Below are 16,460 nucleotides of genomic sequence, written 5' to 3' on the forward strand. Positions count from 1 at the left end.
CAGATTATGTGTGCTGACACCATGTGGTCTGGGACCCAGAAAGCGCATGCGAGTGTGTCTCAGATGGTATTTTTGTGTCTCAAATGGTATGTGCGTGCACAACCTGTAGACGTTTGTTGGTATCGTGTATGGCGTGAGTCAGTAGCTATGTTCAAGGGCGTCAGTGTGCTACGCACATACCAGTCGGCGCACTAGCTCTGGTCCAGGGCGTTGTGTTAACCACGGTTGCTTGTGCAGCTAGCTAGTACACAATGTTGGTGTGCACCCGTGCTGTCGGTGGTGGTAACGCACCATCCTATCTGGCACCCTTCGACCTCCTGTCTCATCTCGTATGTCTCACAGCGTCAGTGGCGTGAGAAGGTATCTGCTGGAGCCAGACCCTATTGGGATTTTTAGAGTCGACTCCGACTCTCTGTGATCAAGGAATCGACTCTGATTCTCCACCACTACTTAAGAGGGCACAGCACTAGAATAGATAGTGGCTCTGTTCTTACTTCCAGGAAATAACATTTTGACTATTGGTAGAGCACGGCGCTTGCAACGCCAGGGTTGTGGGTTCGATTCCCACAGGGGGCCAGTATGAAAAATGTATGCACTCACTAACTGTAAGTAACTCTGGATAAGAGCGTCTGCTAAATGACTAAAATGCAACAAAAAAAATATATGCATGCTGTATTACTTTGGTAAGATTTTGTTTGATAGAAGTGTTTACCCTGATACTTAACCAATATCACAACATTAATTTCAATAACATGAAATCACAAGTCTATAATATTGATTAAAATGTTTTCAGTAGCCTATATCTTTTATATGTATTATGATATTTCACAGTACCAACAATACTAATCAGGGCTCCATTAAATATTGTATTTACAATAGCATTTAGATATGTATTTAATACAAATATTTATACAGTATATAGATTTCACACACAGCACAAACTGACTGTCAAAGTCACGGTCCTCTGAAAGTCATCACAATCAAATGAATATATACAGTGCATTCGGAAAGTATACAATTTAATCAATTTTAGAATAAGGCTGTAACGTAACAAAATGTGGAAAAAGGGAAGGGGTGTGAATACTTTCCGAATGCACTGTAGAACAACATCTATGTTAGAACACTTGGATGGACAGTAGAAGGAGTTGCAGGTACTATACAATACCACCCCTTCCCTTCACATTCCCTGGACAAAATATAGCCATGGTTTGTTGCATATTATTGCTCAGTATCATGAGGTATTATGCTGTCTCTCTATCTACAGTGGAAGGGAACTGAAACTCCAATACACACAGTGACATGTATCACTACAGAGAAAAATACCATGCTAGTTCCTAAAAACTGCATGAGGACAATCCTATTGCAACTCCTGAAGGAGAGCAGAGAAAGGTGATGTATGAAGAAAGAGGACTAGGGGTTCTGACAGAGGAGAAGAGAGAAACTGATTTCTGTTCCACTGGAACATCTTAAAATATTTACAAATGAACATTGTCAACAGTAACATCAGTCAGAAACCAGCTGTCAAAAGGCACAAAGAATATTACTAAATAATATGACATATCAAAAGTGTCACAATAAAACAAACTTGAGTGTTGAGTGTAGTTTTAAAAAGCAAGCATATACCAGTATGTGAGAGGGGATACAGTTTGGTACTGTTCTTGATCATGGACCCTTGATATGATAATGGTTTCCTTAAACAGCGTGTATACTTTTGCTTTGCCATCTATATTCCAGATTCTTCCATGACTCCTCTTCCCCTTCCTCTCCCTCTTTTTCTCTGTTCTCCTGCAAGCCTGTTCTCCTGTATGACCTCAGTGATCCTCTGTTGGCTGGGTGTGAGCCAGGGGCCTGGGAGCAGCAGGGCCGGGGCCCCTAGAACGGACCCCTCTGTGAGGGCCATCGAGAGGCCAGAGACGCTGGCAGCATGCACACTGTTGTCTGAGTGACTGGTTCCTGACTCTGCATACTCCAGCTCAGAGGAGGGAGTTAGGAAGGAGAAGGGATCTCTCTGTAGTGGAGAGGCCACGCGAGACTCCAAGGAGAGCAGGTTGTTCAGGGACTGAGACCTTTCTCTCTCCTCCCATTCAGTCTGTTCATGATCTTTACCATTATCCTCATCATTTATCCTCTTCCTCTCCCACTTTATCTCCCTCAACCGCCCATCCTCCCTCTCCCACTCTCTGTCCCTCAATCTCTCACTCTCCAATTCCCATTCTCTCCTGTTCCTCTCCCTCTCTTCCACATCCTCTTCCTCCCAGTCTTGCTTGGGCCTGGGCAGCCTTTTGTTATTAATGGGGAGATAAGCATCTTCCTCCTCTTCATCTTCCTCCTCTTCATCTGCTTCCTCCACTTCCTCTGTTTTCTGGTTGTTCTCCCTCTTCCTGACCCTCTCCTCACTCCTGTTTTTCCTTTTTCTCTCTCCCTCCCTCCCTCTCTCCCTCCCTCTCTCCTTCCCCCTCTCCTTCCCCCTCTCTGCCTCTATGTGTATGCTATTGTTGTTATGTTTCCTCATGGCATCTCTGGGTAAACTGTGAGAGCCTCCCTTGTTCCTGTTCTTCCTCCTCCTATCCCTCCCTCTCAGCTGAGTCCTCTCTCTCAGTCCGCGGCCTCCTGTCTCACTGCCCTCCTCCTGTCTCTCCGGACCAGGGTCTGAATCAGGGCTGTGTCTCACTGTCTCTGCTCCTTCCTCTCCCTCTGAGCTGCTGCTTCTCCCTCTCCCTGACCTACTTCCTTCCTTCTTCTTTTCCCTCCCTTTCGAAGACCTCCCCCGCTTCTTCACCTTGGACCTGTAGCTGCGGCTCGCCCGGCGGGCCAGGTCTACTGCAGCCACACTCTGCTCCTCGGGGTGCTGCTGTGCGAGGAAGGGGGAGGTGACTCTGCGCTCACGGCCTGATGAACACACAGGGAGGTACACAGGAAGTAGGGAACAGAGAGAACACATTGAATAGGTGGAGAGAATGAAGAGAGTTAGAGAAGCAGGTGATGTTACATAACCACTGAAGAGGAACTCCAGAGTTCACAGGGTATCCCTGTAAGAAACTGTAGCTGTATGTGTGTAGGTTGTGTTGTGTATCAACAGCTGCTACTTCCCTGACCTCCAGGTAACCCTTCATTATAACCATTACAGTACTTATCAACATTGTGTGCTCTCATGCAAATGTCTACTGCATTGTTGAAGCATAGAGATCACTAGCTCTCTTTTGCATTGAGCAACACTTGAAAGATTCTAGTGGCAAGGTTGCACACAAATCAATTCAACCAAGGGATATTGTTCTCATTGACTTAACTGGCATTTCTTTTAGTTAAAACTGAGGTTTGAGTCATTAGTTATACCCCTGTCTCAAGACAATACAACCTATATTTCAGCATGTGGATGATCATGGTCTCACGATGAGGGTTTCAACACACAGTGACACAAAAGGTATTTACAACAACGAGAACAGTAAAGACAACAGTAGAGACAACAGTAAAGACAACAGTAGAGACAAGATAGGGATTGAGGAGGAGAGGAATGAAAGGAGACAAATAAATGGAGGACTAACAGGAACGATTACCAACCGCGTATTCTCTGTCCGGCCGATGACATAGAAGCAAGGCTCGCCTAGCTTGGAGTTGGTCATACATAGAGACAGACTGGACAGCTCCACTGAGAGGGAGAGAAGAGAAACGGAGGAAGGGCAAAGAAGACGAGAAAGATGTGGAGTAAAATGAAAAAGGGAAAGAAGAGCAGAAATAAAGAGAGAGCAAAGGAAAACGTGGTAGTGAAGGTAAGATAGAAGTTGAGAGATGGAGAGTTCAAAGAATGAATCCCAAGAAAACAAGAGAAAGATTAAAAGGAAGGAAAGCCCCAAAAAGAGAAAAAATAAGTGTTGTTAGTCATTTAGTAGAAGAGAGATATACACCCAAGAGAGATACACACCCAAGAGAGATACACACCCAAGAGAGATACACACCCAAGAGAGATACACACCCAAGAGAGATACACACCCAAGAGAGATATACACCCAAGACACCCAAGAGAGATATACACCCAAGAGAGATATACACCCAAGAGAGATACACACCCAAGACACCCAAGAGAGATATACACCCAAGACACCCAAGAGAGATATACACCCAAGAGAGATATACACCCAAGACACCCAAGAGAGATATACACCCAAGACACCCAAGAGAGATATACACCCAAGAGAGATATACACCCAAGAGAGATATACACCCAAGAGAGATACACACCCAAGACACCCAAGAGAGATATACACCCAAGAGAGATATAATACGGCCAAGAGAGATAACAACAGAAGTTTGACAGTTTGAGGAGGATTCTCTAGTGGTTATGCTCAGTTGAATGTCCTGATTCTCTCTAGTCTACCGCCACCTTATCCTCAGTCCTCATCCCACCTAGTCTGTTAAACTCAAGTAAACTGAGTGACAGTTTGTCATGTGGGAGGAGTGTCTCTGGGGTTTTACAGTGGTTCGAACTTCTACCCCCCCAGTCCTTTTCTGTGTCTTACCGTAGTCTGGTACGTATCCGTTGCCTTTCTTCAGCACCAGGTGTATGCGTTGTCCTCCCCTGCGTATCTGCTCTACAGCCTGGCTGTGGCTCATTCCTGCTGTGCTGTCCCCGTTGATCTCCACCAACTGGTCACTCACCTACAGCACACAGTTACAGCACAGTCCTCAAGTTAAGGTAACTTACAGTTTTACAGGGAAATATTAAGACACCCCATTCTTTAAAGAGGTACCCTTGGTTGGTCCAACACTCTAAAACAATACACTCACCTGTATTTTGTGGCTGCGTGAGGCAGGTCCTCCCTCCATCAGTCCCAGTACGTACAGACCCATATTGTACTCATTGCCCCCTCGCAGACTGAACCCAAAACCTGTTGGGCCGCGGTCGAGCTCTACACTGTAATACCTAGAGTCATGCTAAAGAAGAAACAGAGAGGGAGAGAGATGTATATCAGTCTCTGGAGAAGAGAAAGATACAGAGACAGAGAAAGCCAGTGAGAGTGACTCTCTGGAAAGGGACCACTGACCGAGGACATTTTACACTCAGTCAGACACACATAATGGATGGATGGCCTCTGCCCTCACCTTGGGTCGTGACCTGTGCCCTTTTCTGCTTCTGTAATTGGGGTCATAGTCTGTGGTCTCTGATAGGCTGGATGAGTCTGAGAGAGAGGGGTGAGGTTAATATGTAAATGAAGACAGACAGGAAACAGGTACTGTATGCATGTACACACAGAGAACATTGACAGTGTCTTAGTGATCCTGTGAGCTAGAATGGGGAGGAGATAAGGAGGTTTTTGTGTGTTTTTTACTCTTAAATGTGAGTGTATAGGCTGTGTGTGTGTAAATATGTGTGTGTATATTTCTTTGCACTCACATGTGCTAGGACGGGGGATGATGGTGAGGCGTAGGGTGTTTCCAGCTCGGCGCAGGATATGGGCGAGCTCCCGGTGGGGTAGGGTCACCACAGAACGCCCCTCGACTGCCTCCAACCGGTCACCGGGTCGGATCTGACCGCTCCTCGCCGAAGGACTGCCCCGACGCACCGTCACGAACCGGTGAGGGAGGAGGGAGGCGGCTGGAGAGAGAGAGAGAGAGAGATAGTGAAGTTCCACAGTAACACCATCTCATAAACTCCTAATTATTCCTGTATCATACAGTCATACAAGAGCAAATGTTCCTCAAACCTCAGACACCAAAACATTGGTTGAAGTACAGTGCTGCAGCAGATACTTTTTTCAAGGTTTAACACTTGAAGAGAGAGATTGACACTAACCTGTTTCTCCCCAATACTTTTATTTTTGTTTCAGTTGGTTGCTAATTAGAGTGAAGAGCTAATGAGTGAGGTCATCTAAAAAGGGACATGTGGGAACAGAGAGAGGAGATCTAAATCCTCCTGGTTTGGGCCAGAATCCCTCAAAACAAGCTGTAATTAAGCCTATGCTGTTTTTGGCAGGGTTATATAATAAACGACTGCATTTAGTCTGTACCCTCTCTTCCCATCTCCAAAGCTTTCTCCTCCTCCTTCATTTCCCCATCAATCAGCCCATCCCTCCATCTCCCTGACACACCAAGGACAAGTTTTTGTCCTTCTTGATTTGACTTCATTTTCAAGTACGACATGTCTTTGAACTGTGTGTGTTTCAACCTTTTTTAGTACCAGAGACAAGCAAAGAATGGTTGACTCTGATATTTATAAACTCTATACATAATGTAATAATTCCCTCTGTCCATTTCACTATCCCAATACTGCAGTCCTTTTCTAAACTGTAGGCAAAAAATGTGTTGCATAATTAGCCTACTATTAGCAAAGGACAGTAACCTGGTCTATACTGACCTATTTAAACACACTTTCTCTTTCATACACGCACACACCAAACCACACACTTTATTCAGTCTTTGATGTTTTGCTTGCTTGACATTTTCCCTGACTGTGAGAAGAACACTGTCCAAAATTTCCCAGCCCCACCTCCCTCAACTCAGCTTACAAAACATCACTCACACTGCATTGACTCACCCTCACTGTCATGCACAACATCAGAGACACAGACTGCAGCTAAGGTGGCCCAAGGTGTGTGTGTGTGTGTGTGCGCAAGTGTGTTTTTGTGTTTGTGCTTCTCTGACAAAATGTTAGATCATAAGTGAGGATTGACATGGGAAACGGATAATCCGTTATACAATGTCATGTCGGTTTCCATTAAAAATGCAATCTCAACCCTAAAAAGTGTGACGCAATAATTCACTGAAATTAATCTCATTCAATAATCTCCTAAACTAACTCAACTAAAAGCTTCTTACAGGACCATCTGTCAACCTCCTTCCCTCCTCTCTCCCCCTCCTTCCCTCCTTCCTTTCTCTCTCTCCCTGCCATACAGTAACACCCTTGTGCCTGCCTCCCCCGTCTCTCAAAGCCCCCCTCTCTCTCCTAGGTGTACTGGGCTGTGTGTGGTGACAGCTGGCTGTCCTGTGTTGTCATCGTCATTATATAACCAATCAGACAACATCAACACCCAGAGACAGATACTCATGCATCAGAGATGCCACACTCTCTCCCCTTCCCTCCTCCTAGTCTTAGTATGAAAACCATAGAGTACTGTAAGTACTTCCTGATCTGTCCCACTGTTACTCAATAAGAGTGTAATCCCAGACTATGATTGTCTGGCAGATGTGGTGTGCTGAGGATGACATCCGGATAATAATTGTAAAAAACGAGTCAAAGGACTAAGTTCTCTCTCCAGATCTGAGTACAATCTGGGTGACCCAGGCATGAAACTGCAATCAGGTCAAATCAGAGCAGAGTTTTTTCAGATAGTGTTATCATACATAATACATCAGCAATACGCGCGCACGCACACACCCACCCACCCTCCCACACACGTATTTCCTCTGGCTCTCCTTGTTCTCCTGTCTGTCAGTAGTAATCCCACTGCAGTAAAGTATGCCCAGTAGCAGAGCAGGCTGACCGTGACTGTGACGCGCTGCATTGATCACCGCTCAGTACTGATAACAGTACCTCTACAGCTCCCATGCATCAGGTAATCAGGCAGTGCAGAGATCCCTCCAGCACCACAGGCTGCAGATACAGTAAATGAAATGTGTTAAAGCCAAGACAGGCAATGGGCACGTTACATGCTTGCTAATGCAATTAGCACAACTGATAACTAGCATGATTACTACGCAGCTACGTCAACAGATGTCACTATTAAACCTGCTACTGCCATTACTACAGTACTACTATCATACCTGCTGGCTGCTACCTAAGCTGCCACTGTTAATCTGCTAACACTACCACTACTGTTGCAATTACTAATGCTATTACTACTACTATTACTACTGGTACTTTTACCACTACTATAACCACTTGTAGGATTACATCCTAAATTACAGTACAACAACTGTTTAAGCTACTGCTTACAGTATACCTCAGGCCATGAATGACTCAAAGTCCAATGGTGCTCGAGGAAACAAAGGACGAGAAACATATTGCAGCTGTTGAACTCATTGACAGCATCTGGTGCAAATCTGGAATGTTAATTTAAATTAAACAAAATTCTCACACACACACACACACACACAAACTTTGACAGACAGCATTTAACCCGAAACCAGAAAGCCAAAATACGTACATATAAATACCACCACTATCCAAAGCTAAGTGCATTAAATGTAAACTACGCAACATAATTACGTTTTGAGTCCTTGACTGTTTTCAAAGCAGACTGTAGTCTTTCCAGCATGACTCTTTGAATAACATACGTAGCGCAAAAAATCCTGAATTCCAACAAAACAGCCTGGAGATGCTTAGATCCAAATGCATGGGAGTCAGATCAATAGGAAAACAATTAACTAAAACATATCCCTGGTGTTGCTCTGCTGAGGAAAGGTTCAGTGTAGTGTCTCACTAAAGTAATTCAGAGAGAGGGAGGGAGAGTGAGAGAGAGAGAGGAGAGAGTTTTAATCTTTAGAGAAACCAGACTGAACCCTTTTACTGCAGAGCGAAGGGGTGTGGAGAGCGATAGAGGGGGCGGGTGCTCACGAGAGGGAGAGTGAGGTGAGGTATATAGAAAAGGATAGATTATGGGAGGAGCGAGAGACAGAAAGAGAGAGGGAGGGATGGAGAGGGAGAGTATAGTTATTGAGATAAGACAGGGGTGAAATGTGGGTGAGAGAGAAGATAATGGAGCGAGAGACAGCCTTTGTCCTGTCGAGATGAGAAAACGAGGACCTACAACCTTAATCCTGCTACGATAACATTGAACTGCATTAGAGTTGAATGGTCAGAGGGGCAAATACAAAGAGAGGAGAGAGCAGTGAGATAATGAATCACATGGAATGGATGGTATACTGTGTTATGGCATATTATTATTATATTATTATCATTTACACCAGGGCTCACCAACCCTGTTCCTGGAGATCTACCGTCCTGTAGGTTTTCACTCCAACCCTCATCTAGTGCACCTGATTCTAATAATTAGCTGGTTGATAAACTGAATCAGGTTAGTTACAACTGGGGTTGGAGTGAAAACCTACAGGTGGGTAGCTCTCCAGGAACAGGGTTGGAAAGCCCTAACTTACACACTGTGTCACGTTTATTTTGTCTTAGTATTAAAAAATAAATACAAAAAATCCCTTGATAGAATAATTATTATCCTCTTTGACAGTGCATTTTCAGCAGTTCTTACTTACGCCACTAGAGGGCGATCTGTTCATTTCTGGGGGTCTCTACTCCCTAAATTGTTGATTTTTTTGTGCTTGCAAGTTAGCTAGCAGCAGTTCTCAGCTGTTAGCAGTTACTGGCGATAAAAAGATGATTGGCATAATTTTTATGAGTCATTACTGAATTATTGTATGGAACAAATTGAACATTAAGCCTTGTAAACAATTCATGGTAATTCATGGTAACCTCGTAAACAATTAATTTAGACCTGGTGTTTATTTGAAACAGGCGTTTATTTGCTGAAATGTGTGCTGTTGCCCGGCTATTAAAAAGGGACAGGTGGCTATTTGAGACTCACCATTTAATTGAAGTTTTACAATATTTAATTAATGCCCTCTAGCTAATAGCTAATAGCTGATGTTTTCCCCTTCACCACCATAATGAGAACACAAACTAGCTTAATTTTGCTCAGAGATTCTTGAAAGACGAGACAATCTCTACTTTTTTTCACAAATATCTTTCTTAATATTAACAACATTTGAAATCTATATTTTGATAGACCAAAGTATCAGCTATCACACCATGTAAAGGAACAACCTAATAATTATTTAATCTTTTCATAAAATGCAACTAACTGGATTTATGTAAACTCCGTCAGACAACATAAAAGGCATTGCATTTTTATATTTATTGCCCAACAAGTGTTTAACCTTTTCAAGCTTGAGTTCCAAATATCTCTCTGTGTGTGTGTGAAGTTTTTTTATGCACGTGATGTCAGAATGCGCTCATCATTCCAAAACGCAACAGGAAAGTTAACCCGTGCGGCCCTCAAATTATGCTGTTGCTACTTCTGTGAATGTCTGAACATTGCATCCAAAAACAAACTGCTCACATTGAGGACATAACATTGTAAAGACTGTGTTTGTGCAAAATATTTCTGTGAAAAAACAGTGTGGCCAGCTCAAACGCTGACTGTTGCGTCAATCGTAACTAGACATTCTAATGAAGTGTTCTAATCACATCGGTTTGAGCGTACGCTGCAGGGACCACTGTAGAATATTTTTTTGGGGGGGCTTGCCTGTTTTGTATGTTATTTTGGCATTAATACATGTCACTTATCAGTTTGCAAACAATGTAAAAAAAAAAAAATATCATTGGCTCAGTGTTCTGTCACTCATGGGGACACTACTTCACCGCCAAGTCTAAGGGTAGAGCAAAAAAAATTCAAGCCCCTTGGGTGCTGCCATAGAGTTACATTAGAAGTGCCCATCCAAGAAGGCTCAAGGTCATTGGCCACATGTACAATGACGTCAAATCACATTATATCTACAGTAGCTTTGATTGGACTGATCATGTCAACGTCATACTTTAAAAAATCTTAGCTAGCAGTCATCATCATGAATCAAGTCGACAATATACTGGCAAATCCTTTTTAATCCTTGTCATATGAAGAGAAATAATGAAGAGAAATTATAAATAAAACTTATCGGTGTTCATCGGCCATTGGACATAAACATTACACAACAAGTTGGAAATCGCAAATTCAACAATGAGTGGTTTGGAAGGAATCAGTGGCTAACTGCAAGCATTGCAATGCAATCACTAGCCTGCTATTCAGTGGAGTGGCTGTGTGGTCCCAAATCTGAGATTAAGGGGTTATTTTCCAAGTTTAAATGATAAACATTCAACATTGGCCATGCTGTCAATGAAGCATGATTTGTGCCGCACTCAAAACAACTGTTAACTTGGAACTGCGAAAACTTGACTTCAGTGAGTTTAAGACAACTGGGATCTCGGGGAAAAAACTAGCTCCAACTGGGAAAATACATTTTAAACGGTCATCCAACTCGTAATTGTAAATCCGGAACTCGGGCCTCTTTCTAGATCACTGACGTCATCATGATTTGACCTTGTTTTTTTCAGAGTTCCCAGTTGTCTTGAAAGCACCATAAATCCAGAGAATGCCGCGCCACCTTCCTGTTCAAGTGAGCACAGCACAACAAGGTGAGTCCAAAAATGTATTGTATGCTGCTGCATAAATGATGCAATATGCTAGGAAGATATGTATACTGTAGCTAAGAAAGTAATACTCAGTGTATGTTGTGTAGTAAGCTGTTTGTAGCCCATGTGCCTCACCCTAATAATTTGGTCTATTTTCCCCTCTTAATTTCGCCTACTGTTCTGACTTGGTGGTGCACATGTAGCCTATAACTTGTTTCATAGAAATGTAATCATCTAATATTGTAAGAGCTTTCATTGTCTGATTACAGTGGCTTGCGAAAGTATTCACCCCCCTTGGCATTTTTCCTATTTTGTTGCCTTACGACCTGGAATTAAAATTGATTTTTGGGGGGTTTGTATCATTTGATTTACACCACATGCCTACCACCTTGAAGACGCAAAATATTTTTTCTTGTGAAAACAAGAAATATGACTGTCACGCCCTGGCTCGGGGGACTCTCGTATGTTGAGCCAGGGTGTTAGTTTCTATGTTTTGTGTTGTAGGTTGTGGGTCTAGTTTTGCTTTTCTATGTTGGCCAGGGTGGCTCCCAATCAGAGACGGCTGTAGCTCGTTGTCTCTGATTGGGAGTCATACTTAGGTAGCCGTTTGGCACTCATTCATTGTGGTTTCTTGTTCTTATTTGGTTTGTGTTCAACCGTAGACATCACGTTATCGTCTGTTGTTTTGATCGTGTGATCATTTATATAATAAATATGTTCACCTTCAACGCTGCGCATTGGTCCTCCTCCTTAGACGATCGTGACAGAAGAAACCACCACAACTGGACCAAGCAGCGAGTCGAGGAGCCATCGCCAGGGAAATCCCTAGCAGATCTCCGTGGCAGCCTCGACTGGGTCAAGCTGAGTGAGGAGCAGAGAGAGTGGACTTGGGAACAATGGAGGAAGAGCTTCGACTGGGTCAAGCCCATTGAGGAGCTGAATAGCGGGAGTTGGAGACAGAAGAGCGAGAGTTGGGCGAGAACGATAGAGGCCTGGCCCACGGGGAGGAGAGACCCCCAGAAATTTTTTAGGGGGGGGCTCACGACGTCGGGGCAGCAGGAGGCCGCGATAGAGCGGTCCAGCGGGTTGGCAGAGGAGGCCGCCAGGTTACGGGGGCCACTGGTCGAAGAGGGGATGGAAGGTGGAGAGGCACGGCGAGAGGTACTGGGGTGTGTTACCAGTCCGGTCCGGCCCGTTCCAGATCCCGGTGTAGGGCCAGTGGTGTGTGTCCCCAGTACGGTCCGGTCTGTTCCTGCTCCCCGCACCAAGTCAGTGGTGCGCTTCGTCGGCCCGGCTCGGCCCGTTCCTGCTCCCCGCACCAAGTCAGTGGTGCGCTTCGTCAGCCCGGCTCGGCCCGTTCCTGCTCCCCGCACCAAGTCAGTGGTGCGCTTCGTCAGCCCGGCTCGGCCCGTTCCTGCTCCCCGCACCAAGTCAGTGGTGCGCTTCGTCAGCCCGGCTCGGGCCGTCCCTGCTCCCCACACCAAGCCAGTGGTGTGCGTCGTCAGTCCGGCACAGCCCGTGCCTGGTCCACTGGTGCCTGGTTCGGCACGGGTCAGCTGCTTCACGCCGGAGCTAGAGCAATCCGCTCCACCAGTGTGCAGTCCAGCTCCGGTCAGCAGGGCCAGACCGGACCAGGGGTACTTTGGGGGGTTAGAGAGCGAGTGGGGATCATGCCCGGAGCCAGATCCGCCGCCTAGGCGGAGTGCCCACCCGGTACCTCCCCTGTTGTGTTTGGTTGGCGCGGTCGGAGTCCGCGCCTTTAGGGGGGGGTACTGTCACGCCCTGGCTCGGGGGACTCTCGTATGTTGAGCCAGGGTGTTAGTTTCTATGTTTTGTGTTGTAGGTTGTGGGTCTAGTTTTGCTTTTCTATGTTGGCCAGGGTGGCTCCCAATCAGAGACGGCTGTAGCTCGTTGTCTCTGATTGGGAGTCATACTTAGGTAGCCATTTGGCACTCATTCATTGTGGTTTCTTGTTCTTATTTGGTTTGTGTTCAACCGTAGACATCACGTTATCGTCTGTTGTTTTGATCGTGTGATCATTTATATAATAAATATGTTCACCTTCAACGCTGCGCATTGGTCCTCCTCCTTAGACGATCGTGACAATTACAAAAAAATTGAAAACTTGAGCGTGCATAACTATTCACCCCCCCAAAGTCAATACTTTGTAGAGCCACCTTTTGCAGCAATTACAGCTGCAAGTCTCTTGGGGTGTCTCTCCATAAGCTTGGCACATCTAGCCACTGGTATTTTTGTCCATTCTTCAAGGCAAAACTGCTCCAGCTCCTTCAAGTTGGATGGGTTCCGCTAGTGTACAGCAATGTTTAAGTCATACCACAGATTCTCAATTGGATTGAGGTCTGGGCTTTGACTCGGCCATTCCAAGACATTTAAATGTTTCCCCTTAAACAACTCAAGTGTTGCTTTAGCAGTATGCTTAGCGTCCCCTGTAGCTCAGTTGGTAGGGCATGGCGCTTGCAACGCCAGGGTTGTGGGTTTGTTTCCCACGGGGGGCCAGTATGAAAATGTATGCACGCACTAACTGTAAGTCGCTCTGGATAAGAGCGTCTGCTAAATGACTAACATTTAAATGTAAATGTCATTGTCCTGCTGGAAGGTGAACCTCCGTCCCAGTCTCAAATCTCTGGAAGACTGAAACAGGTTTCCCTCAAGAATTTCCCTGTATTTAGCGCCATCCATCATTCCTTCAATTCTGACCAGTTTCCCAGTCCCTGCCGATGAAAAACATCCCCACAGCATGATGCTGCCACCACCATGCTTCACTGTGGGGATGGTGTTCTCGGGGTGATGAGAGGTGTTGGGTTTGCGCCAGACATAGCGTTTTCCTTGATGGCCAAAAAGCTCAGTTTTAGTCTCATCTGACCAGAGTACCCTCTTCCATATGTTTGGGGAGTCTCCCACATGCCTTTTGGCGAAGACCAAACGTGTTTACTTATTTTTTTCTTTAAGCAATGGCTTTTTTCTGGCCACTCTTCCATAAAGCCCAGCTCTGTGGAGTGTATGGCTTAAAGTGGTCCTATGGACAGATACTCCAATCTCCGCTGTGGAGCTTTGCAGCTCCTTCAGGGTTATCTTTGGTGTCTTTGTTGCCTCTCTGATTAATGCCCTCCTTGCCTGGTCAATGAGTTTTGGTGGGTGGCCCTCTCTTGGCAGGTTTGTTGTGGTGCCATATTCTTTCAATTTTTTTAATATTGGATTTAAAATGGTGCTCCGTGGGATGTTCAAAGTTTCAGTAATTTTTTTTATAACCCAACCCTGATCTGTACTTCTCCACAACTTTGTCCCTGACCTGTTTGGAGAGCTGCTTGGTCTTCACGGTGCCACTTGCTTGGTGGTGCCCCTTGCTTAGTGGTGTTGCAGACTCTGGGGCCTTTCAGAACAGGTGTATATATACTGAGATCATGTGACAGATCATGTGACACTTAGATTGCACACAGGTGGACTTTAACTAATTTAACTAATTATGTGACTTCTGAAGTTAATTGGTTGCACCAGATCTTATTTAGGGGCTTCATAGCAACACATATGCATGCACCACATTTCCGTTATTTATTTTGTAGAATTTTTTGAAACAAGTTATTTTTTAATTTCACTTCACCAATTTGGACTATTTTGTGTATGTCCATTACATGAAATCCAAATAAAAACAATTTAAATTACAGGTTGTAATGCAACAAAATAGGAAAAACGCCAAGGGGGATGAATACTTTTGCAAGGCACTGTATATGCCCCCTTTATTTATCCTACGGTTCTGACTTGGTGTACAGGGAGAACACTTTAAGAACGGCCCATGTTCTGAATTCTGTCACTGTACATTTCAAAAGTGCTAAACAAATAGTTATATTGACTACGTCCGTCCTAGCTCGCTCATTAATGTCTTAATCGAAATTACGGATTGCCTCTTATCCGCTTGTCGTCCCTTTATGCCATAGTTTGTACATTTCAATTGTCAGTTGAAACCACATTTGTTTAAGCAAGTCAGCCATATCAGCTATGTTTTTTTTAAAGGCAGTAAATGAGGCTGAATGAACTGTTGCCAGACAAGGCTCCACTGATAGCCAAGTGTAGCAGTGGTAAGATGTTGGGACTGCTGTTTGGACTCTGCTGTTGGGACAGCTTTATGTAGGCCCTAACAGTTTGTGTGCACCGTTTGTCACCGTTATAGTGCAAATAATGTATTGTTTAGTGTTGTGTTGTGTAGTGGCTTTGCTGGCATGCATCCCACAATTATACATTTTCTGCCCCACCAAGACTTACATTCTAAAATCTCCATTGGTACGTGTCAAAGGGTTAAAGGCCTTGATTGTTTAATTCTCACATTAGATTATTCAAATTTGCAATACAAATCTTCAAACTTCTTTTTGTTTTATTTTATAGTGCTATATAATGCTCTAGGGCTAATTTCATTAACATTTTGGCATGTTTTTCTAGATTCAGAACATAGAACAACATTTATAAAGCAAACATCCCTTAGATCTAGCTCATCAAATACGTCAATAGTTGAAGCATATGTTGCAGAACAGTGCTTAAAATATTTTTTCTGAATAGTGACCAACATTTATTTTATCTTAAGGGAGTTAGCCATCAGTGACTGACCACTGACGGAGTTGACAACAAATACTCAAAACATACATATTTTTGCCTCTAAAAATCAAAGTTCAACACAAACATTTGTAAAATATAGGAAATTATTCATTTGAAAATCCCCAATTAAAACATCACCATTCTATCAGAGCTTTCAGCAATCTGACGTTAGGCAAAAATATGACGGAGTTTATGTTTTACGGAGTTGACAAAAATGGAATTTTTCTTCTTCATTCAAGTGGTATACAAAGTAACAATTGTAAAACCTTTTTAAAATAAACATATTTGAACCAAAATCAATATCCTATCTTAATCTATCAGGGAGATGGAGTTGACAGTTTATGTTTGTGACCATGGTGATTTCAATATTGTTTGTTTAAATCTATCAAAAGTATAAAACTTTACAGACCATGAGTGGTCTTGTTGCACTACATAGAGCCGACATGGAAATGAATAATATTGAAAATATTTCGAAAATTCCAAAAGCAAATTCCCCTAAATGTAATTTGTAAGCTTAAATAATGCAACAAAATGAAAAATGGTTAACTATAAGAATAAAGTTTCCCTGCCGGACAAGGATTGTCCCGACTTTCAAGAATCCCTGTGCTGGTCCTCTGTAGCTCAGCTGGTAGAGCACGGCGCTTGTAACGCCAGGGTAGTGGGTTCAATCCCCGGGACCACCCAT

At 44.0% G+C, this 16,460-nt stretch overlaps 1 protein-coding gene across 1 annotated transcript in view; it reads right to left on the bottom strand.

Annotated features, from left to right (window-relative positions):
- Positions 1-1,723: 1,723 nt before the first annotated feature.
- The window catches only part of LOC311149904 (membrane-associated guanylate kinase, WW and PDZ domain-containing protein 3-like), a gene marked incomplete at both ends in the record, with an annotated part of 57,868 nt that continues 43,131 nt past the window's right edge, over positions 1,724-16,460 (bottom strand). Inside the window, 5 exons of the mRNA XM_084187136.1 lie at positions 1,724-2,889; positions 4,515-4,653; positions 4,783-4,929; positions 5,098-5,174; positions 5,390-5,590. Coding sequence (XP_084043262.1) covers positions 1,724-2,889; positions 4,515-4,653; positions 4,783-4,929; positions 5,098-5,174; positions 5,390-5,590 — 1,730 coding nt within the window. The remainder of the gene's footprint in view (positions 2,890-4,514; positions 4,654-4,782; positions 4,930-5,097; positions 5,175-5,389; positions 5,591-16,460) is intronic.

This window comes from Coregonus lavaretus (assembly GCF_964263955.1).
Source record: "Coregonus lavaretus genome assembly, chromosome: 22".
Taxonomy (NCBI): domain Eukaryota; kingdom Metazoa; phylum Chordata; class Actinopteri; order Salmoniformes; family Salmonidae; genus Coregonus; species Coregonus lavaretus.